We start from the raw sequence: 23389 nt of genomic DNA, 5'->3' as shown, positions 1-23389 counted from the left end.
GTCCTGTGTGTTTTTCAGAATTAAAAACATTTCTCCAAAAAATATAAACATCTTATGTTTTCTGTTCTTCATCTTTGGTATAATTTTATATTAAATCAATTTGGACTGTCAAATAAATTGTGATTTCCTTTGGACACTGTATTATTACATTTAATAATATTTCTAGAAAGAATTTAGAAAGATGCATTACAAATGTAACGGTTATTCATTGAAATTTCAATTATTATGTCATGCACATAAACATTTATTTTGTATGCATATTGCATTTACTAAATATTTATATTGCCATATCACAAAGCTTGGTTATTTTACTGGTACATTATTAACCCTGAGGCCTTTGATTACAGCTTCAAGATGCCATATTAAATCGTGTATTTATTCACACATTTAAGTTTTACTTAAGTAAGCATGTAATACTCCTAGAAAAACTAGTTCAAATCCTTTTACTGAACAAACCACATGCCTTTTCTAAAAATGTTTCAAAAACATTAAATCACTTTATTAAAACACTCCAAAGTAAAAGAGTAAGGTGGGAAACAACTACTACCAAACAGAATGTATTATAAATATTAATATAATTTAAAATTAGAATAAAAATTAATACATGTACCAAATGGTGGTTGTGTTTTATAACATATTTTAGAGGAGCAAACTGAAATTAAAAATCTGTAGCCATAATGAAATATTGTTAACATGAAATCGAGACAGTCTGAACCGAACCTGTAATTTATTGTTGACAGCTCTGTGTACATCAACAACTTTTATTATATCCAGTCAAATGTTACCGGTGGGATTAAATGGGTTAAACTAATTGTTGCATGCATACTTACACCATAGACTGTAAAAAAGACTTACACCTATAAAATAGTTATGACTCAATATTAAGTGTTATTAAATGGGTGTGACCTCGAATGTTCACGTGGGTTACAAAAAAAACCCGCTTTGTCGCCTCGTGGAGACGGAAACAATTTGTATTTGAGTTATCACTTGTACTACATTTTTTTCAAATCATTTGTGCGTTTTTTTTTTGTTTTTTTTTTTTTTTTACATATTCTGTAAATGCACGCAAATGTACGCGAGAAGGGGAACGAATGACGACGATATATTTATTTTGGGGGGGATCCGTCCTCAGTTTAGTCCATTTCCGCTCTACATAGGTGTTCTTCCTGGTTGTTGAATCCTATGTGAAAGTAGCAACATTTCGGCCATGAGCAAGTTCCAGTAGAATGCACGCGACGATTGGAAAAATCGCTCGATAGCGTTAAATCTATGTAACGTTAGAAGCGCGCGCGCGCTCTTTTTGCTTTCAACGCATCTCATTTTGCGCTGGAGGTTCCATGCAATGCAATATTCATTATGATTAAGTCCAAAATGCCCGAATGCTGTGCCGCAGCAAACTGCAAGCAGAGTGCGGACCAGTCCAACGTTTCCTTCTTTAGTTTCCCGCTGGATCCTGATCGGTGAGTGCAGCCTTTTGTGCGTAAATGCAGTCGCAATTTAATCAATGTTAATTTTTTCCTTTTTATATTTTTATTTAAGTATAGAATGAGCAAATTAGCTTTATTTGTTAGCTGGTTAGCTTCTGCCCCCCCTTAGCAATGATTCATTGAATGCATTAAACCCGTATTTTCAGTTAGGCTTATCATGCTGCTTTCATTAATCTTTATGCAGTGATTTTTTTGCAAAGGCTTATTTTGTAGCTGGCAGTTATGAAATCACCTTTCATGTTTCTTCAAAGTGATTGCTTCAACTTTTATGGGGTTACTGTAAGCAAACGAGCTGTGCACGTTCGCCATCATCAGGCCCTTCCCAAAATGGCAGGAATTTAATTCCCTCAGAATACGTTATTCTGTTTATGGCTTTATTTGTGCTTTGCTGGTTTCTTTTTGTGGTATTTGGTATTTTGTGTCATTCATTAAACATAAATGCTTTGTTGTAGTTGAGGTTTTTAATGTTAAAACATAATGTTTTTGCACTACTGCAGTAACCTTACCTCATATCTCTAGATGTAAACAATGGGTGGGTAACTGCCACAGACCAGATCTGGAGACCAAAACAGCTGAAGATTTACACAGGAACTATAAATTGTGCTCAAAACATTTTGAGACAGCAATGATATGTCAGCAAGTAAGTGAGCATTTTCTGTTTCTTCATATCTGGCATTATCTGCTTGATGTAAGTGAACAAAACCAGACAAGTGTAGTGTTGACCAGTGGGCTGACTTGTGTCTGTGTCACCCCCCAAAAATTTTTTTACATGTCATTATATGTTTGTAAATGTTAAAAATAAATTTCCTACATGGTTATTAAAATGAGTTTTGTGTGAATTAAAGCAGATTCAATCAGGTATAAATATAGCATGAATGTTGGTGAATTGACAATGTTTGATATACCACATTAATTTTGCTAAAGGTTATTAAAGAATTATTAAATTATACATATTTCCCATGATGATAGTACTGTGCTACATGCTTTAGTGTTAGTTTTAGTGGCTAAACTAGATTACAGTAAACTTTTCATTTAAATGAAATACATTTAGATTGGTCTTATTAAAAACACTTTTGTAAAATTCAGTTTGCTCTTCTAAGAATTTGATTGTTTCTTAAAATGGATAAAATGGTCAATTCATTCACAATATTAAATTTGTTTATGGGTGCCTGCAAAATAAGACTAGGATGTTATTAAATTGATAATTGGGATGTCTTTATTTTTTTGTATAAATTGCTGATTTATTTTTATTCACATTTTATTTGAAATATAAATCATTCCCAAATAATAATCCCTGACCCAACCCCATGTCACCATATACCCCTGTGTGCTGAAATGTATAAAACTCCTTTCTTTTTTTTCCAGAGCGATCTTAAGTCTGTTTTGAAGGATGATGCCATTCCTACTATATTTGATTTTGCATCTAACCAGGACAATGCACAAACTAGCAACAGAAAAAGGACAAGGGAGAAAGTAAGTCTCTGATTTACACTTCAGAATCTTATTAGTAAATCAGTAATGCATGGTCTCTAGCAACTCCTGAAAAGAAGGATATACCAAAATCTGGTAAGCCTAAAGATGATGTGAACGGACAGGTTTTAAAGAGTTTCTTTGTAAAGAGTGGTACAGTGAACCCTGCACATAGTAGCAAAAAAATTGAGTTTCTGAGCTAACAGTTTTTGCATGCATTGCTCTGCATAAGACTAATTTTCAGCATAATCTTACATGATATAGACTTTTATGAAGCAACAAAAAATAATGGAGCAAACTACTCACCCTTTTTATAAAAAAATTTTTTTTTAAAGTTAATGCTAATAAAGTTAAATATGCGATGACAAGGTATACAAACACTTTAGGGATTGAGTTCCGTGTAGATCAATTACCATTTGAATGTAAATGTGATTCCACCATTTCATGTAAATTACATTTCATGCTTGTAATAGTTCTCAATGGTCCCTTAGCCCGTGTGTCCACCAAAGCGGTTTTCCACGTGCCTGGCGTATGTTTTCAATTGTTTTCAATGGGAGCGCCGCGATTTTAGAATGCCATGAGCGCAACGAGGCGCTGAACGTTTTTTTCACGCTGAAGCGCTGAGCGCCCGGCGTTTTTTACTGGTCGCCGAGAGTTGAAGAATATTCAACTTTGGGTAAAACGCAGCGCTCATCACTGTCACTTTTTACCCAGCCGTCCAATCACAGTGGAGGAGGGGCTTGACTAATACCACACCAACCAACTGTCACAACATTCTTTCTGTACAACGACATCAACCAGCAGAGCTAACCGATGAAAAATATATTTTTAGTATGAAACAAATTATCTGCGAAATCAGTTACAAGTAAACTGTGGTGCGGATATTCTGTATCATAGCAACGAAACATCTCAACTGAAAAAATGCTCCGCTGCCAAAACGCTCTCAAGCGCCCAAAGCTAGGCGTTTTCAGCAGAGCGTCTAGCGTTTTCAGCAGAGCGTCTAGCGTTTTCAGCTGGCTAAAAACACTTTGGTGGACACACGGCCTTACCCAACAAGCCTTTCATAATTTGTAGCTATCAATAAAGAAATGTATTAGCTTTTTATTGTTATTATTCATTGTTTTTATTTGTCATGTCTACAATGTGTTATCTTATTTTTTTCAGACAGGAGATGGGCCAATTGTCACAAAGAAAACTAAAGGTAGATAATGCATTCCATGTCAGCATCTTTTAATTCTCTCCTCTTTTTGTAATTACACAAACTAATTACCGGGGATTCTCTGCTATTTTGTTTTTCTCTCTCTCCTTTATTTGTTTTGAAGGTGCCACTGATAACTCAAACCCCTCTGTGACAGAGGTGGAAGTTAAAGTTGAGAGTGACTCAGCAGAGAACATTGAAGCTCAAAATCCTCCTGCACATGATGAATCAGAGGAGGATCCTGCTATTTCCAAAGCGAAGGAAACTTTGAAAGACTACTTCAAAGAGACATTAGCCTTCACTGGTTTCAGCATCGCCAACAATGCATCTCTTAACTCTGTTAAGCCTTTGGGTAATGACCCAGCTGGGCCGCTTTCAGTCAATACCATATGTGCAGAGAAGATCGACCAAAAAGAAGTGCTCAACTTAGGTGAAGATGTGATGCGTGAGGAGATCCGCAATAGCCTGCGCCTTGCACGCTTCTTTTCCATACTTCTCCAAGACAAAATAAACATTGAGGGCAAGGATCAGATTCCTTTGTTTATCCGCTCTGTCACAGGTGAAGGCTTCCCACAGAAACACCTCATGGGATTCCTTCCCTGTGATGTCGACTCTGACAGTCTGTTCCTAATGCTTATATCCGAGGTCCGCAACAAGTGGGGCCTTCGGATGGAGCACTGCCGTGGCTTCACCTACCTGTCATCAGGTAGCATGTGTCAGAAGCTGAAGGATCTCGCCTGCAGGATGTTGCGGGATTTTCCACAGGTAGTTTTGTCCCCCAGTGAGCCCTACGCCTTCAACATGTGGTTGATTCGCTCCATGCCTATCCTTCCAATTCAAGATGTTGTTGATACTGTAGAGCAGGTCGCTGCCGTTATTAGGCAATCAGAAACTCTGGCGAAGAAACTTGATACCAAGATCACCGCTTCATACAGTCACATCAAAGGTGAGGTGGACCGAGTCAAGGATTCTTGCCAGAACCATTGGGAATATGGCACCGATGCTTTCCAGACAATGCTTGATATCTTGGAGCCGCTTTTGAGCAGCATTGGAGAGATGTGCACCAGTGCCCTTTCAGATGTGGATGCAGACACCGTTGAAGTGCTTCTAAAGCTGAAAGAGAAACTGAAGAACTTTAATTTCATCATTACTCTTGTGGTCTTAAAAAACACTCTGTGTTGTGTAAGCATCCTGAACCCCAGCCTCAGGGGAATAATCAGCATCAGCAGCACTTTACAGTACACCATCTCAAACGCCTTAAAGCTTCTCACCAAACACATGCAGGAGATTGACATTTTTCACAGGAAGTGGTTCTCCGATGCATTGGGCAGAGCCAAGAAGTTGGGGGTGTCTGTCAATTTGCCAGTGGAGATGGTGACAAATGGGGATGGCACGGAGAAACCACAAGTATCATTGGAGGATTACTACAGGGAAGCACTGAGCAAGAAGGTTTTGCAATACCTTGTTGATGAAGTCAAACGAGTCCTTGGCACTGAAATGGCAAGAATCCTCAGATGGTTGTCATTGGTGCCCTCATATATGGCTGACCACAATTTTAGCATCCGCAAAGACAAAGTTGCTGATGCTAACCTGAATAACTTGGCTCGTCCTGACTCCTTTTATGATGAGCTGGGCTGTTGGGAAGTGAAATGGAGGCATGCTAGCAAGCGAAGGATTCTTCCAACTAGTGTGTTTGCGACCCTCAAGATCCCAGATATAGGCTTTTACCCAAATGTACAGAGCCTGTTGAGAGTGCTGGGCACCATCCCTTGTGTCCACGCAGATTCAGATGTGTATGGGCAGTACGACATGGTGCTGGACCGGTATCACACCTACATGAAAGAAGTACCAGTGGAAAAAAGACTGAGCAATATGGCCTTTGTTTATGTCAATCAAGATGTCCACTTTAGCATTGAGGAAATGGTTGAGGCGTATGTAAAGAAATATCCAGAAATCCTGCAGCTATTACAGGAGGTAAACATATTTTTATTGACTGATTAAAAAATGTTTTTATTTTTTTACTTGTGTTATATTACATTTAATTACAGGAGATAATGGCAAAAAACAAACTCAAATATGTTTTTAACCTGCTGTTCACCATTTTTGTGTGTGTGTTTTTAGGATGATGTAATGGAAGTGCAACCATCAGGTAAAACGTCTGTCTTCTGACTTCATGTTAACGTTGTCTTGTTTTCATAGCTCAAACCAGATTAAATTGAATTTTATATTAGATGCAGTTGTTGATTTTTCTTTTTCAACCCCTATACAGTTCCAGAAACCAGTACAAATGACGCTTCTAAAGAAGATGCGGAAGAACAAAGAGAGATGACTTTAAATATGGACGTTGAGAGACCGAAACCACCCGAGTGTGCAGAAACTGATAAAGAGGCATTAAAATCTGCATTACAGGCTGCTGTCACTGCAGCATATAGCAGGCAAAGCAGACACACTCAGGGTGATCAAGATCAAGAAGTAGAATATGTGACCAAATCTGAGATGAATGAAGTCCTTAAAGTGTGTGAGGATGTTGTTAGGGATAGGATTCTTTCAGAGGTCAGAAATTCATTCTTCTCCCTGTTTATCGACAGAGTTGTCAGATTTGGAGAGACTGACTACTTACCCATCTTCCTCAGATTTGTTGACAGTTTCGATGTCATGCGCCTTGAGCTTATGGGATTTGTCGAGGTTACTCTTGACACTGAGGCCATTTGCGAACGACTTTATGATGTTGTCACCAATGAGTGGAGTCTGGATTTAAGCTACTGCAGAGGTCAAGCTTACCTTGGCTCTGGTGAAGTGTCCTACAAGCTCAAGGCTTTTGCTTGTAAAATACAGGAGAAGTATCCTCTTGCTATATGCACACATTGCTCATGTTACTCTTTCAATACCTGGTGGTCAAGGTCAGTTCCAGTAGCTGCAGTCATCAGAGCCATAGACACATTAGAGGAGATAGTGTCTTTTTTTCACAGCATGCCTGCCCTTGAGAAACAGTTAGATCAAGTCTTAGCCATAGGCCTAAGAGAGAGCTATGAGAAAATCCATGAGCTTCAAGGAAAATTCTGCTCCTCTTGGCTTGAAAAGCATGACTCTTACGAAGTCTTCGCTCAGATTCTGGAGCCTCTGGCAGATTGGCTAGAAAATATTGACAACTGTCAACCACAAAGATGGAGTTTGGCAGTATCCAACAGAGCCAAAAGACTACTTCAGTTAATTCGGGACTTTGACTTCATTGTGGCAATCGTTGCGTTAAAGAATGCCTCATCCTTCACCAGAGAACTAAGTGCAGCGCTACAGAAAGACCATTTTAGTGCTGCCTCGCAGCTCAGCCAGATCAGTGGTATTGTGGCCACACTTAACCGAGTGAAGACCAACATCAAGGTTTTCCATCAGAACTGGTTTGATGAAGCTTGTTGTTTTGCTCAGAATCTGGGTGTGCAGGTTAAAGTGCCTGATAGTGTGATTGTTCCAAGGGACAGCCTCTTGAAACCAGGTTCATACTACAAAGATGCAATGAGTGTCCCTTTAGTTGACCACCTGATAAACATGGTGAAAGATTATTTCTCTGATGACCACAAGGAGGCTCTCAACTTATTGTCCTTGGTCCCATGCTCTGTGACAATGAGCTATGTTTTTGAAACGCTTAAGTCAAAACCTCCATTGTACATTGGTGACCTTCCAGATCCTGACAATTTCTTCACAGAGCTGAGCTGCTGGAAAGTGAAGTGGAAAACGAAAGTGGTTAGTGTAACCATACCAGAGACCATTTTTCAGACTCTGCGTCTACCCCTTATGCAGTACTTTGCAAACATCAATACGTTGCTGAAGATTATGTGTGTGTTGCCAAGCACAGCCTTGGAATATTGTGGTGAGGTGAAGCGGCATAAAATGTATCAAAACTACTTGAGCAACACCTCACCCATGGATAGATTGCCCTGTTTAGCCATGCTTCAGATCGGCACTGACTTTAACAGAGACCTGGACAGAATGGTTGCTCAGTGCTTAAAGCTTACTCCTAAGACGCTGGAGGGCATTTGCCTGGTAAGGATCAGTTTTGTAAAAATTAGTTGCTTGTGTAAAATGTTTCATTTGCTTTCCAGATGTATTTCTAATGTCCGTTGTGCTCCACAGGACAAAGAATCCAAAACCCTAGGAAGGACTGCTGAAATAAAAACAGAAGGTATGTAATCTATGATTATTCTTAATGCTTTCTTTTTCTTTCTTTTTTTTAAAAGATTCTATCTAAATGTTTTTTCCCTTTCTTTTGGGTAAGGGAAAAGTAGGGGTGTCCCCGACTAAGGATTTTCATAGTCGAATCAGATTCGTCAAGTCCTGCCTATAGTCGACTAATAGTCGAATCATGTGTGTGGTGTTGGGCAGGGGGCAGGGCTTTAACATTTTAAAGCCGCGATCTACAGAACATCACACAAAGATATAGAAGAAAATGTATAAAAACATTTTGGATCAATAAAACTAAGAAATAACATAAATAACTGCAGAAAGGCCACACTGCATAGGATTTGCATTTCACATGCAAATCAAATAAAATCGGCTGAATTGCCTGTACGAGCATGCTCTAAGTAAGCCTACAGCGCAACATCGATGCACTGAAAAATAATCAACAATTAAGAACACAATATACATTTATAATAAATAAAAATACAAAACGAAATAAGTCAGAATCAAGTCACAAGAAGCAGAACAAATGTGTGCAAAATGCCTAAAGTGCAGGGGAACAAATATTCAAAACACAAGTCACAAATAGTTAAATTAGATCACCCCGAGTGATCAATTAATAAAATAAAAATAAAGAAATTATTAAAATAACGAAAGTATGGCCCAGGATTGTCAACTTTGTCTTTTTAACTGCTGAAACAACAATAAACGCTAAACTGGAGCGGCAGTCTTTTTAGCTAAACGTGTTCACAGTATCCAAAAATCAAATTAGAACCGGCTGAAATGTTTTGAAATCACTTGTAGCTACCCATACCTGATCGAAAAAACAAAATCCAGTCTTTCACTCGGCCTGTGTCCGTTTGAGTCTTTTCAAATTGTGTGCGCGGATAAAATACATTCTAACGCTTAACGTGAAAAACGTTTAACGGCTTTGTCCTAAAACTGTTATATTAAAAGATCAAATTCTGTACACACCTTATTAATAAAGCATAGTACTATATAGCCTACAGAAAAGCAGATGAGCCCAGAATATGAACGCAACGCGTTTTATTATAGGCTACGTTAAGCATTTTCCTCCCATAGAAAACCGTTAAAGAAAGAGCTTTACGTGACTTTCTATAGGAGAAACGCGTTGCGTTCATATTCTGGGTTCATCTGCTTATCTGCACATAGAATGGTTTCTTAAGGTGTGTAGCCTACTGTGTACACATTAAGCACGTAAAAGTGCCATTTAAGCGTTTTAAAAGCTTTTTTCACGTTAAGCGTTTTAGAATGTCCCGAGGAAAACCAACCTGTTAACGTTGGCCGGCAGAAGTGCGATCATGGTTTTCCTGATGCGAAATCCAGCCTTGGAGAATATCCTTTCTGATGGTGTGCATCTTTAGATTTTCTTATCCCAGACATTTTTAAAGATTTAAATCCCTGCCGACAAGACGCTCCTCTGTCGGTCACGGATCGAAAGTGAAACTTAAATCTGTCACGGGGTGTTTGGATTTATTCACGCTGCATGCACGTTACAAAATATTAATTAAAAGCTTCTTTCTTTGCACATTTGTATTGACAGCATTATCATAATAGGCTGTATATTAACGTATTGACAGAAAACCAGTAGTTCTATGTGAAATCAGACATTGAGCACACTCATATAGCCAAAATGACATAATCCTCATTAATAACACATCTGCGAAGATTCGACCGTGAGATTGGTAGTCGAATCAGGCTCCTCCTATCGAAGCATCGAATCTTCGACTATTCGGGGTCACCCCTAGGGAAAAGTATTTGTGTGTGTGGGTGTATATGTATGCATGTTTATGATGTATACTTGTTTTTCTGGTAGATAAGTTGTCCACATAAAGATCAATAACATGCATTAAGAAAATAGGATGAATTTTCAGTTCATGCCAACTTTAATTCCCACTTTGCCAACATTGCAGATGACATCCACATGGATGAAGTAGAGAACAGGGACACTCTGCAGGTTTGTTGCATTAATGATTATGTAGTATATCACCTCATATTTTAAGTGGGTTTAGAGAAGAGTGTAGATCGATGATCTAATTAAAAATCGCTTTGAACTATTTTAAGTAAAATGTTGCCTCATATCATGTTATTTGTAGAGATCGACCGATATTGATTTTTATTTATAACCGATACCAATTATTTGCATGTTTTTGTGCCTGATAACAGATATATAGAACTGATATTTATTTATTGTTTTATTTCTGTTTTTTTTTTTAAATAAAATATTTGATAAGGTAAACAAACAGGTAATGAATATAGCATGTAAAAATTATTTTGAATATTTTTATTTTATTTATAACAACAGCATATTAAAGGTATTGTAGGTAGGAATTTTATAAAAAAAAAACTTTTTTCCAAATTTGTTTAAACTTTCTGTATATATCAATGCATAATTAAAATGTAAGTACTCTGAAAAAGAAAGTATAAAAATCGAGTGTCTGTAGACCTCTCACGACTGTTTTAAAGACAGCTCATTATTTCCATTCACTCCACCCCCTCCCTTCTGGGCTCCTTCCAAAGCCACGCCCCAAAAACACATGAATGCGCGACTCCGACCGCTGAGCTGAAGACGCATTATTTACCTGAGACGAGCGGAGAGGAAGGAGCGCAGTGCATGTAGTGATATCATGTCAGAATCACATGTAATAAAAAAATCTAACTTTATCATTATGAAGATAAACAAATAAGATGTATTTTAGTACTCGCTATCAAGCTAGCATATTGATATTGGTAAAGTTTAAAATATATATTTATTGATTCGCTAACAAGCTAGTTATCTTTAAGGCAAAGCTAAAAACATGTTGCATGATACACGTTTTCCATTGCCATCATTTACACTGTAATGAAGATGAATTTCGTGTAACATTCATAACATATATGGTGTTCTGCATGTAAGAGTTTCCATGATGAAAGCATTGTTGACTGATGAGGACTACTACACTCCAGAGACAAGTACCGCATCGTCAGCTCGAGGACAGATCCGGGGTCGAGGGCGAAGCAGAGGAGGTCGTCACAAGGCGTCACTTTTCAGCCCCTTGAGGTCTCTCAGTTCTCGCCATCGCTGGAAAGCCACGCCGATATTGACACGCGTTTTATTTAGTTGTTTATCCAAATACTTTTTGTTCATTACCTTTTCTAGTAACGTTACAGTCTTCCTTTTTTTGCCTGGTTTGCCTTCGCGAACTGCATATGTGAATTTTGATTGGTCTTTTTCTTCCATTATTTTGCTATTCCTAGGTTCCGTGCCTCTTGAATTCCTCAAATCAAACGGGTACGCGCAAGTGGGCAGGTCCTGTGTGGCAAAAGGGTGGTTGCCATGGTTGCGAGAGAGTGACAGTCGCCTAAGCAAATCCTTTGTTTCGTCCCGGATGGAAATAATGAGCTGTGTTTAGTGCAGATTAAACGGTCTATAGTCACTCGATTTTTATACTCTTTTTATCAGAGTACTTACATTTTAATTATGCTTTGATATATACAGAAAGTTTAAACAAATTTGGAAAAAAGTTTTTTTTATAAAATTCCTACCTACAATACCTTTAAAGGTGCTATATGGAACTTTTCTTCTTAAATTAATCCTTTTTTTATTGCCTGTGTGTGAAGGGGTTGTAATCACACATTAGAATGATCCACTTGTCGGGTTTTGCTATTACCTCTGAAGGCCAATATTCATATTTATATGTGAAGTCTCCGGGTCGGATTTACCGCGAAATCTAGGGATGGCCCGAGACCGATACTGGCATCGGGGATCGGGCCGATACTGTCCTAATATACTCGTACTCGTACTCATAAAAATTCGCCGATACCACGCACCGATACCACGTACATTTTGCAAAACGAAACTGGCCGCCGCGAGTGCTTTGTCGAGGTGAACTGAGGTATAGGAAAGTAGAATGTCGGCGGTTTGGGCTCATTTCAAGATAAGGGATGATGACAACAGCAAGGCAGACTGTGAGTTATGTTCAGCTAAGGTGTCGAAAGGAGGGAAAGAAAGTACATCGTTTAACACCAGCAATCTAATTAAACATCTGAAGACGCATCATAGATCTGGCCGAGCGCGCGCGCGGGCGGTAATGCACTCACTCTGTGTGTGCGGGTTACGGGAGAATAAAACGATTCGCGGGACTCCCGCAAACTAGAAATATCTATGAATAAAACATAACAACTAAAATATTTTTATTCATCTCTTGCAGAAAAGCAACAAGAACAACTACAACAAAATAGAAACGATTTACAGGCCAGAGTTTCTATTCATAACATGGTTACAGCGTTGAGCGATGTAGCCAATCACAGACATATGTGTTGATTTCTTGAACGCAATGGCCAATCAGAAGCATTTAAGATAGACTCCCCTCACCGCTCAAAACGGACTTTTTTGTTCAGTGCTGAATTCTGTATGCTGGCAAATCCTCTAATTATAACAAACAAAGTGTGGATATTATGAAAGATTGATTGTGCAGTCAGCTTCATTGATAATAACAGAGATGTGTGAGATCGCGATGAACTGTCAGCTTTTAGGATTTATTAAGGGAGCGCACCTTGCGCGCATTCAGTCATGCCAGACCATGCACGCAGTAGCCTGCTTGCTTTTATGTTAAATTAACAGTGGTTTGTGTGTTAATACATTTATTATTTTACTAATTTTTATTTATTTTTAGACTTGTTAAAACAAGCAGAGAAGAAAATAAAAACAGTCTTCTAACCTGTGTTCTAAAATAGTCGTCTTCTTTTCTGGGAGCCTATTACTTTTGCGGTTGAAATATCGGTATCGGTACTCGGTATCGGCAAGTACACAAATGTAAATACTCGTACTCGTATCGGTTTGAAAAAAAAATGGTATCGGGCCATCCCTAGCGAAATCCATCGGATGTGACGTGCATGCGCGCTACCGAGCCGCTCTCCTTATATACAGTCTATGCGACCGACGGCACTGCAGCTGACGACATGGAGTCTGATAACACCCAAAAACGACCTGCCTCCAGCACAACACACACTCCAACACTAACTCCACATAAATATAAAAAACAGAAACAAAGTTTTATCTGCTGAAGCTCGTCAGGCCAAACGTGATTCTGATCGACTCAGGACGAAAACACGGATCAACATAGGCAGAGCTTTTGAATTATTAGTAAACTCAAATGAAATAGCAAGGTAAACTACATGAGACATGGAATGAATACAAAAGACTGTTCCAGGATAAGAAAAGGTGCTTTAGGATACTTGTTTTATGTACTAGATCTACGTTATAGATCGTTACGCTATAACGTAATTCATCCCACTATCATATTGTTTATAATAAACATTTCCAGACACGTTCAGTACAGTAATGTTACTTCCTACTGTCTTACTGTTACACTGACATTGTTCAGTCTAGTTCACTAACCGTTTTCGTTATCATTATTATACATTCACCTATGTTGACATTGTTGATTGTGAAAGATACACGAATAGTTAGTGAAATGCCGTAGGCTATGCTAGATAACATCACATGTCGGCTAAATGCAGTCAATGTAACGTTATCATGGTACGAGCATGGAGCATTAGTTCAACGTCAAGCTGATAAAAGTAGCCTATTATTGTAACGTTGCAGTGGGAGTTTACATGAGTTTCCAGCATGTTGTGTGATGCTTTCGCCGTTGCGTTGAAAGTCTCCATGTGGCCGGTAGTGAATGCTCGCTCCTGAGATCGCACACGCACATGAGCACAAGCGCTCTTGTTGCAATCTGAAACATCACCACTAGAGGCCGCTAAAAGTTCCATAGAGCACCTTTAACAACAGGCAAAATAAATTTACAAAGTTCTAATGTTTTCAAATGGAGAACATAAATGAGTCTTATCAACTCACCATGAATATAAGCATTCGTTTTAAACTACAGTTTTAAAAGGTTTATCTGTTGTTTGATAGGCTAAAGAGTGAAGAGAATGGAATATGTAATATGCAAACATAGTCAGAAAAATAAACAAATTCGCTAATACATTATCGCAATTACCAAGTCTATCTCAATTGGCAATTTATCTGAATTATTAATAATGTTTTTGTCGGTCTAGATTATGAAATAGTCTACCTGCTGACAGAGCACTGTTTTTATCTGTGCTTTTTTACACAGAACGTCTCTCGTGGAGATGTTTAATTTGCACAGAGCTGCAATTATTATATAGATGTTTATTAGCTAAATAAATGTTAAATTGTAGACGTTAATATAATTCAAGGTGTTTTAAATGAGTGGATTTCGTTAAAAGCTGCATACGGTTGCCATGTTGAAGCATTTCCTGAGCATCAACCCAGTGTGTTAATGGCACTATGAACGTGACTTCACGAGGCTAATGAAGAATGGAGAGAGAATTAAATTCAGCGCTTTTATTTCCAACATGCACTCATTCATGGCTGTTTTAATTAATGTAAAGTTTCTTCTTTATTGGGACATTACTTGACGGATTACGTGAGTCCGTCTCTATTTTTTAGTGCCAAGTTTAAACTACATGACAAGCATTTATGTAACATCATTAATGGCTGTTATGTTAAATCAAGTTTATTAATTAAAGGATTAAGGCAAGTTATTTTACCTTTGAACACCGTTGTTGGCTCCTCTCCCCTCAGACGCTGTGCTGTAATGGCGGTCTTGCTCACAATTCTCAAAACGGCCATAAGATGGCGGGGAATTCATCGTTTATCACTGAATCCGATATTACAAAACCTATACCCAATTATGGGACAATGCTTACATATCGGGAAACCGATATATCGGTTGATCTCTAGTTATTAGTTTATTGCTTTTTTCAGCTTTATTCACAAGTACTTCTTTTCACAGGACAAAGACTCCAGAACACTAGTGGTGAATTCTGAGATAACAGGTAGTGGTTTGTAATTTTTGGGACTGACATTTGAATCCTTGATGTTTGAGTCATTAATGTAATATTTGTTTCATTTATACTTGTACTTTATCTAAAATAATGTTTACCCTGCCTTCTAGAAGCAGATATCCACAAAGAGGGAACAGAGAGCATAGAGACTCAGCAGCAGTCTGAAAACGTAGTAGTAGTTGCTGAGGACCAGCATGTAAATGTTAAAGATGTGGAGCAGGTTGTGGATGAGAATGGACGTTCTGATGAACCAACAGATAACATAAGGAACTGTGAAGAAGTCTTCAAACAGGCAGCCATACTTGCAAGGAGAAACTGCTCGTGGATCGACCTTAACAAACCAGAGCAAGATACTGTTGTACAGAAACTTGCCTCATGTCATTGGGTACAGAAAGAAGGGACATCATTTTTAGAAGGGGAAATGCTACAAAGTATTGTGAAGGCCATACGAGAAACAATCCTCACTGAAGTTCAGGACTCTCCTTTCTTTTCCATCATCACTGATAGAGCAATCTCAGTGGGCGCGGCAAAGTTCCTACCACTCTTTGTTAGATATGTAAATGACTGCATTCCTAAAGTGGAGCTCATAGGTTTTCTGCCCTTTGATGAAAGCTCTGATCTGGATTTACAAGCTAAAACTCTTTCAACCACACTTGAGGATGAGTGGGGACTTCAGATGGGCTGCTGTCGTGGCCAGTCCATCATGTGCATTGGTACGGGGAGCCAAAGTCTCAGGAAGATGGCTTTGGGCTTTTTAGAGAGCTATCCGTTAGCTGTGAACACTCCCAGTGAGTCTTGTGGACTTGCCTACTGGCTAGCTTTAAGCCTACAGAATGCCTACATTACAAAGGTTTTAGAGACCTCTGAGGATCTGCTACAGTTTTTTGACCAGTCACCCAAATTAGAGAGTGAGCTTGCCAAAACCATGGATGGGCTTCTGAATACCCCACGGGAAGCACTTGCAGAGATCCCAGAGACCTGCTTGTCTAGATGGAAAAAGAGGGAAGACTTTTTCGATATTCTGGTGGACATGCTAGAGGGAGCTCTGAACTGCTTAGATTCTGTGAGCACCAACTCCAGTGGGTCATGGAGTAGTAGCATGTCACTGCATTCTCAGGCCCTGTGCACAGCTATTAGACAGGTCGATTTTGTCATTCCCTTAGTGATCTTGAAGAACGCCTGCGCTCCCTTGAGGAACTGCAGCACTGTGTTTCGCTGCGGAAACCCTGCTGACATTATTTGTGAGCTTGAGAAGATTATGCCAATAATAGATTCTCTTAGCAAAATGTTGGACAATGTGAGGGCAGTACATTCTACCTGGTTTGAGGAGGCTGTGGAGCTTTCAACTAAGGTTACAGGATTGCTGTCATATGCGGAATCTGTTAGTAGCTATGATTCACCTGAAGCGTTCTACATGGAAACAGTTAGCTTACCAGTTCTAAATGGTTTGATTGAAGAAATGAAGTTTAACTTCTCAGAGAATCACCTAAAAGCCCTGAAAGTGTTGTCCCTTCTGCCAACGTGCAACCCTCTTCCCATTCTCCCAGAATCCACAGATAAACTGCACACAATATACCTGAGTGATCTCCCTGAGCCAGAAACAGTTGAAGAAGACATAAACACCTGGGCCACAGTATGGAGGGAGAAATATCAAGATGTTTGTCCTCCCACCTCCATCTCTGAGACTTTGCTCCATAATGAAGCCAAAAACCTTCCAAACATTGCTACCCTTCTTAAGCTTGTGGCTGTGTTGCCTAGCATTAGCATGGAGTGTGATCTAATGAAGACAACCCTAAATGCCTTGAGGACCTTACTTAGAGATGGCATCTTCAGCAGAGGCAGCAAGACTGATGCAGTCATGCTTCTTATGCATCGCCAGACACTACAGAGCCTGGAGGAGGTGATTGAGAAATGCGTGGATGGTGATCCGGAAAGTCATCAATTTCTTGCTCAGGTATGGTCAATTTCTTAGTCTTTATACTGTTATAATTCAGTGTATTTTGCTGAACATTCTTATTAGTATTAATATAAACTGATAAATAAGTAATGTTCCTGAAAACCCTGTTATTTTCTGATTGTATTTATACATGTAGGTAAAAGCAAGAGTTAATCACCTGAGAATGGAAGGCGGTAGGTAAAACTAATTACTCAAAAAAAAATATATATATGCAGAAAAATGTATTATTGATCTGGTAGTTGAACAGTTGTTTTTTGAGTAACTGAAATGGGCCCTCAAAGTATTGTAATAAGCTGTTGTGTTTTTATTATGACACACTCTTTCCTGTCCTTTCTCAGAGGTGATTGCCATGGCTCCACAGGAGATGGCTGTGGATACAAATGGTTCTGGTTATCCACAAGAGGCAAAGGATGCTGGAGTCGGTCAGTAATACTAAATGAGAAGCATTAGTGATAACCTTAGGTACATGAATATAAATCATCTGTTTTTTTCTTACACAATCATGTCTCCTATTTTGTTCAGATGTTAAAACTGTTGGTCCTGAGGAAATTCCAGTAGAAACCAGTGAAATAGAAAGGGCTGAAGAAATACACATCATAAGTGCACCTGACCAGCCATCATCTTTAATGCTCATCAGTTCAGACAAAACCACAACTGCAGCTCAAGTCATCCCTGCTTGCAGCTCTCTGCCGACCAGCACAACTGACCAACCAACAGAATCTGTCCATGATGCCACTATGCAAACCACAACAGTAGAACATGATAGAAGTGATCAACTGATCGCACTTGTTCAAGATGTAAATGATAGGTCTGAAGTAAGTGATCAGTGCGGAATTGGTCTGCTAGTAACAGGAGATCAAATTGTAACTAATCAAGGTGTAACTGAGCAGTCTAATGAAGAGCGGCCAGTTAGCATTGTTCAGTTAGTATCAGTTGACCAAAGTGAAACTGAGCAACCCATGGAAGTTGATCAGTTTGTAGCAACAGAACCAATTGAAACAGACAAGCCAGCAACAGAGAAACAAAGTGATTCATCTATAAATGCTCAAGATGAAGGTTGTCACACAGTAACAGGGTTAGCAGATGGTCAGTTAATATCAGAGGATCAGACTGAATCTGTTCAGCTCAGTGCAGTTGATTACAGTGTAAATGATCAGTTGGTGTGCGTAGATCAAAGCGAAATTGATCAAGTCATGGAAATTGATGAGAGTGGAAATGATACATGTGCAGTTGAAGATCAAGTTGGAAATGACCGGACAGCAACAGGGGAACAACGTGTAGTTGAGCAGTTGACAGTTAGTCCAGTTGAAACTGATCAGTCTACAGTAAAAGGGCAGGATGAAGCTTGTCAGATAGTTACAGAGATAGACGATGAGGGTAAAATTGGTCAGTTGGTACCAGGGGATCAAATTGAATCTCATGAATTTGAAGCTGTTGATTGCTCTCGAGATGAACATTCTGCAGCATCAGGTCAGGGTGAAACTGATCAGTCAGTAACCAAAGATCAGACTGTAAATTATCAGTTCATGTCAGATGGCCAATTTGAAATGGATCTGTCAGTAGTAGAAAGTCAAGAGGAGGCTGGTCAGAAAGAAACTGGGTTAGCAAATGAAGGTGAGTTAATTCCAGGGGATCAAAGTGAATCTAATCAGCTCATTGTAGTTAAATCTGGAAATGAACAATCCTTAACAGCAGATCAAAGTGTAACTGGTCAGTCAGAAATAGTAGATCCAAGTGTAACTCAACAGTTCATGGTAGTTGGTCAAGTTGAAAATGATCATTCCGTAGTAGAGGGTCAAGATGATGACGCTGCTCGGATAGAAACCAGGTTTCCAAGTGAAGGTGAAACTAGACAGTTGGTATCAGGAGATCAAAGTGGATCTGATCAGCTTATGGTTGTTGACTCTGGAAATGAACAGTCCTTAACAGCAGATCAAAGTGTAACAGGTCAGTCAGAAATAGTAGATCCAAGTGTAACTCAACAGTTCATGGTAATTGGTCAAGTTGAAAATGATCATTCCGTAGTAGAGGGTCAAGATGAAACTGGTCAAGTTGAAAATGATCATTCCGTAGTAGAGGGTCAAGATGACACTGCTCAGATAGAAACCAGGTTTCCAAGTGAAGGTGGAACTAGTCAGTTAGTATCAGGAGATCAAAGTGGATCTGATCAGCTTATGGTTGTTGACTCTGGAAATGAACAGTCCTTAACAGCAGATCAAAGTGTAACAGGTCAGTCAGAAATAGTAGATCCAAGTGTAACTCAACAGTTCATGGTAATTGGTCAAGTTGAAAATGATCATTCCGTAGTAGAGGGTCAAGATGACACTGGTCAAGTTGAAAATGATCATTCTGTAGTAGAAGGTCAAGATGATGCTGCTCAGATAGAAACCAGGTTTCCAAGTGAAGGTGGAACTAGTCAGTTAGTATCAGGAGATCAAAGTGGATCCGATCAGGTCATGGTAGTTGACTCTGGAAATGAACAGTCCTTAACAGCAGATCAAAGTGTAATGGGTCAGTCAGAAATAATTGATCCAATTATAACTCAACAGTTCATGGTAGTTGGTCAAGTTGAAAATGATCATTCTGTAGTAGAAGGTCAAGATGATGCTGCTCAGATAGAAACCAGGTTTCCAAGTGAAGGTGAAACTAGTCAGTTAGTATCAGGAGATCAAAGTGGATCCGATCAGCTCATGGTAGTTGACTCTGGAAATGATCCGTCCTTAACAGCAGATCAAAGTGTAACAGGTCAGTCAGAAATAGTAGATGCAAGTGTAACTGAACAGTTCATAGTGGTCGGTCAAGTTGAAAATGATAATTCTTTAGTAGAGGGTCAAGATGACACTGCTCAGACAGAAAACGGGTTTCCAAGTGAAGGTGAAAGTAGTCAGTTAGTATCAGATCAAAGTAGATCTGATCAGCTCATGGTAGATGATGACTCTGGAAATGATCAGTCTGGAACTGAAGATCAAGATGTAACCTGTCAGTCAGTAACAGAAGATCAAAGTGTACCTGATCAGTTCATAGCAGTTGGTCAAGTTGAGTCAGATCAGTCTATAGTTGATGGTAAAAGTGAAGCCGGTCAGACAGAAATTGTATTTCCAAATGAAGTTGGAACTAGTCAGTTAATTTTGGGGGATCAATGTAGATCAATGCAGTTCATGGTAGTTGACTCTGGAAAGGATCAGTCTGTAATAGCAGATCAAGGTGGAACTGGTCAGTCTATATTACCAAATGAAGTTGGAACTAGTCAGCTAGTTTTGGGTGAACAATGTGGCTCTGATCAGCTCATGGTAGTTGAGTCTGGAAATGATCAGTCTGTAACAGCAGACCAAAGTAGAACTGGACAGTCATCAGCAGATCAAACTGTAACTGATGCATTTGTGGAAGATGCAACTCATCAGCCTATAGTAGAAGATCAAAGTGGGTCTGGGTTAGCAGATAATGTTGGAACTTGGCAGGTAGCATCAGGGGAACAAAGTGGAACTGATCAGCTTGTGGCAGATGTACCCTGTGGAAATAATCAGTCTGTAGCAGAACCTCAAGGTGGAACTGTTCTTGCAACTGCATTGAATCAAAGTGTACCAGATCAGTCTGTGGAACTTAGTCAAGTTGGAACTGACCAGATAGTACCAGGGAATCAAAGTGAAATTGATCAGTTTGGCCCTGACCAGCCTAAAGTAGCTGCAGAAGGTGGCACAAATCAGTTCAATTCAGCGGCTCCAGATGGCTCAGACCAAGAAACTTCGGCAGTACACGTTTGCCTTTATCAGCCCTCTGCAATAACTCAGAGTGTTACTGACCGCTGCACACCTGTTTCCCCTGAAGACATTACCGATCATCCCGTAGCAGCAGAATCAGAAGGCACAGACCAGTCTGAAGTAATGGCTCATGATGGTGCAGACCAAGTAATTACCCTGGATGGCACTGGACCTGAAAAAATTGTTTTTACCCCCTACAATGCTGATGCTCGAGAGGAGTTGCTAAAAAAATTATGTAACATAAAATTCTTTTCCATAGTCACTGAGGAAGAGTTTGCAATTGATGGCCAACTGTACATCCCTTTAGGAATACACTACCTTGACAAACAAGACATTCAGAGTGAAAATATTTTAGCATTTATCCCCCTTTCCGCAAATATTGCTTCATTTGTGGATACTCTCACCATTGTCCTCTCTGAGAAGTGGGGTTTGAACTTGGCACTCTGTAGAAGTCAAACCTTGGCAAGAACAGGTGCCTCACTCTCTCAGATGACACAGGCTTCAGCTTTGCTTTCCCAGAGACTCCCTCATGCTTTCAGTTTCCCGAACCCTGTAACTCTGAAGTCTATGCTAGCCAGTTTGTCCTCCCTGAGAGAGATAACTCACAGTTTTGAGTGCTTAGAGCAGCTGTTTATGTGGTTCTCTGAGGATGTTCAACGACGGGTAAGATTAGAGGATGCTGTTGTACATTTGTTCCAGAAGGACGAAAGGAAAGCCAGTGAGCTGAAAGCCAAGATCAGCAGCAATCAATTGGCATTGAGTCATGAGGTTCTGGAAATTACTACAGACATTCTAGAGGCCATCATCCTTTGCTTGAATGAGATGAAAAGAAAACAAGATAATGAGGCAACTACAGCACAGGCCCAGAGCTTCCTTTCTGCTGTCCAAAACTTTGATTTCATATTGACAGTTGTGATTATGAAGAACATCTTGAGCCTCACCAAAAACCTAAGTCTGAGTCTTCAGGGAAATTCCTATGACGTGTATCAAGCTGTAAACCGCCTGTCTGATTTCCTGCCCTCTCTCAGTGAAACGAAGAACAGTATTGACTTGCACCATCAAACCTGGTTTCAAGAGGCAGTTGCACTAGCTTCTAAGCTGCAGGTACCGTCACTACAACCACCCTTAAATGTGCACTACAGAGAGGACCTCAGTAAAGGGGCCATTGAGCACTATTTTGCTGAGGTGGAAGGGATCTCCCAGGATGTTCTGTCTGCTCTTCGCTGCTTGCAGGTTGTGCCTTATGTCATGTCGAACGTGGAGGGATGCTGCACGGACACTGAGTTTGTCAAGGTGTTTCAAGATGACTTACCTGACCTACACTCCTTCCACACTGAGCTGCAGAGGTGGAGGGACAGGTGGCAAGATCCTTCTGCTGCTCATCAACATCTACCCGACACTGTTCTTGGAACTCTCAAAGCTTCTGACATCCAGTTATTTCCCAACATTTCAACCATCCTTAGGCTCCTGGCAGTCCTGCCCTTCTCCAGCATGCACAGTAGCTTCAGACAGGGAAAGATGAAATCTGAGCTGTACCCTCTGTAGTAGGTTTGACTTAACTTCCCCCAAACAAGCTCTCCATTAGGTTGTCATACACTGCTGAAACTTCAGAATGTCCCTCTGTATTCTCTAAACTGTAGATCACATCTGATTGTAGGTTTCAGTATGTTTATTTTATTACTTAATAATTATGAATTAGACCTGTACACTTTAAGTATAATCACATAATGGTTTTATTGATGTTTTGTCTTTTTTATTTTCCTTTTACGTAAGTGGCATGGAAAAAGAGGACTGCCAATTGGGACCAATGTCTTGCCAAAAAAAAATGAGAATAGGATGCCCTTGGGGGGGTGGGGGGCCTTACTGCTTTGTGCCTTTATGCAAAAACCCTACATAACTCTGATTCACGAGACAAAAAGTCTGGATGGCCGCTTTCAGACCAGACTTTCTGGAAATTTCCTAATATCTTCAGGAACTTTTAAAGACTTCAAATCATGAAAATCCTCTGAGATGCATTAGGGGGTTAAGAAAATCATGTTTTATCACAATAAATTATGATGGTTGTGTTATACTGTCAAAATGTCATCCCACGGCACAAACTAAAAATGGTCTGTCCCTGTATCATTATGCGTGTTACAAATGTTGATTTGTTTGCAGTTTTATTTAGATGAATGGATTTTTCTGTAATAATTTCTCCCAGAAGCCCTCCTCATGAAGGAAGCATTCATATATATTTGACTAAAATAAATAAAATCATTGAAAAGAAGCAGTGTTTTATCTGAATCTCTGCTCAATTCAAAGTCAAAACATTAAAAGCTCTCCACAAGATGGCAGTGTACATCTTTCAAAGTTTGGGGACTACTTGTGGGTAAGCATTTCATTCCTGTATTCTTTTTGTTTAGCTTTTTGCGCTAAAACTTTCCTCAGATGATTTTTCATGCATTATAGAAACTAATTTAACTATAAT

The 23389-nt window shown here is 39.5% G+C and overlaps 1 protein-coding gene across 1 annotated transcript; it reads left to right on the top strand.

Annotated features, from left to right (window-relative positions):
• Window positions 1-1099: 1099 nt before the first annotated feature.
• On the top strand, window positions 1100-23188 carry si:dkey-250d21.1 (uncharacterized). The gene is made up of 16 exons (XM_056271540.1): window positions 1100-1460; window positions 2007-2127; window positions 2853-2960; window positions 4122-4158; window positions 4280-6129; window positions 6277-6304; window positions 6425-8193; window positions 8284-8332; window positions 10263-10306; window positions 15156-15198; window positions 15318-17161; window positions 17301-17337; window positions 17503-17586; window positions 17687-17896; window positions 18044-19477; window positions 19526-23188. The coding sequence occupies exons 1-16, from the start codon at window positions 1357-1359 to the stop codon at window positions 22465-22467; spliced, it is 10704 nt and encodes a 3567-aa protein (XP_056127515.1). The 5' UTR covers window positions 1100-1356; the 3' UTR covers window positions 22468-23188.
• Window positions 23189-23389: the final 201 nt, after the last annotated feature.

The sequence above is a fragment of the Rhinichthys klamathensis genome, unplaced genomic scaffold, assembly GCF_029890125.1.
Source record: "Rhinichthys klamathensis goyatoka isolate OS25496 unplaced genomic scaffold, OSU_Roscu_1.1 h1tg000321l_1, whole genome shotgun sequence".
In the NCBI taxonomy this organism is placed as follows: domain Eukaryota; kingdom Metazoa; phylum Chordata; class Actinopteri; order Cypriniformes; family Leuciscidae; genus Rhinichthys; species Rhinichthys klamathensis.
The sequence above is the reverse complement of the archived record's forward strand: the minus strand, read 5'-3'. Positions and strand labels throughout refer to the sequence as shown.

Coding starts and splice junctions, on each gene's coding strand:
- si:dkey-250d21.1 (XM_056271540.1), top strand. CDS start 1,357: ATGATTAAGTCCAAAATGCCCGAATGCTGTGCCGCAGCAAACTGCAAG. Junction 4,159..4,279: donor TGTCACAAAGAAAACTAAAG/GTAGATAATGCA, acceptor TTTGTTTTGAAG/GTGCCACTGATAACTCAAAC. Junction 15,199..15,317: donor GGTGAATTCTGAGATAACAG/GTAGTGGTTTGT, acceptor CCTGCCTTCTAG/AAGCAGATATCCACAAAGAG.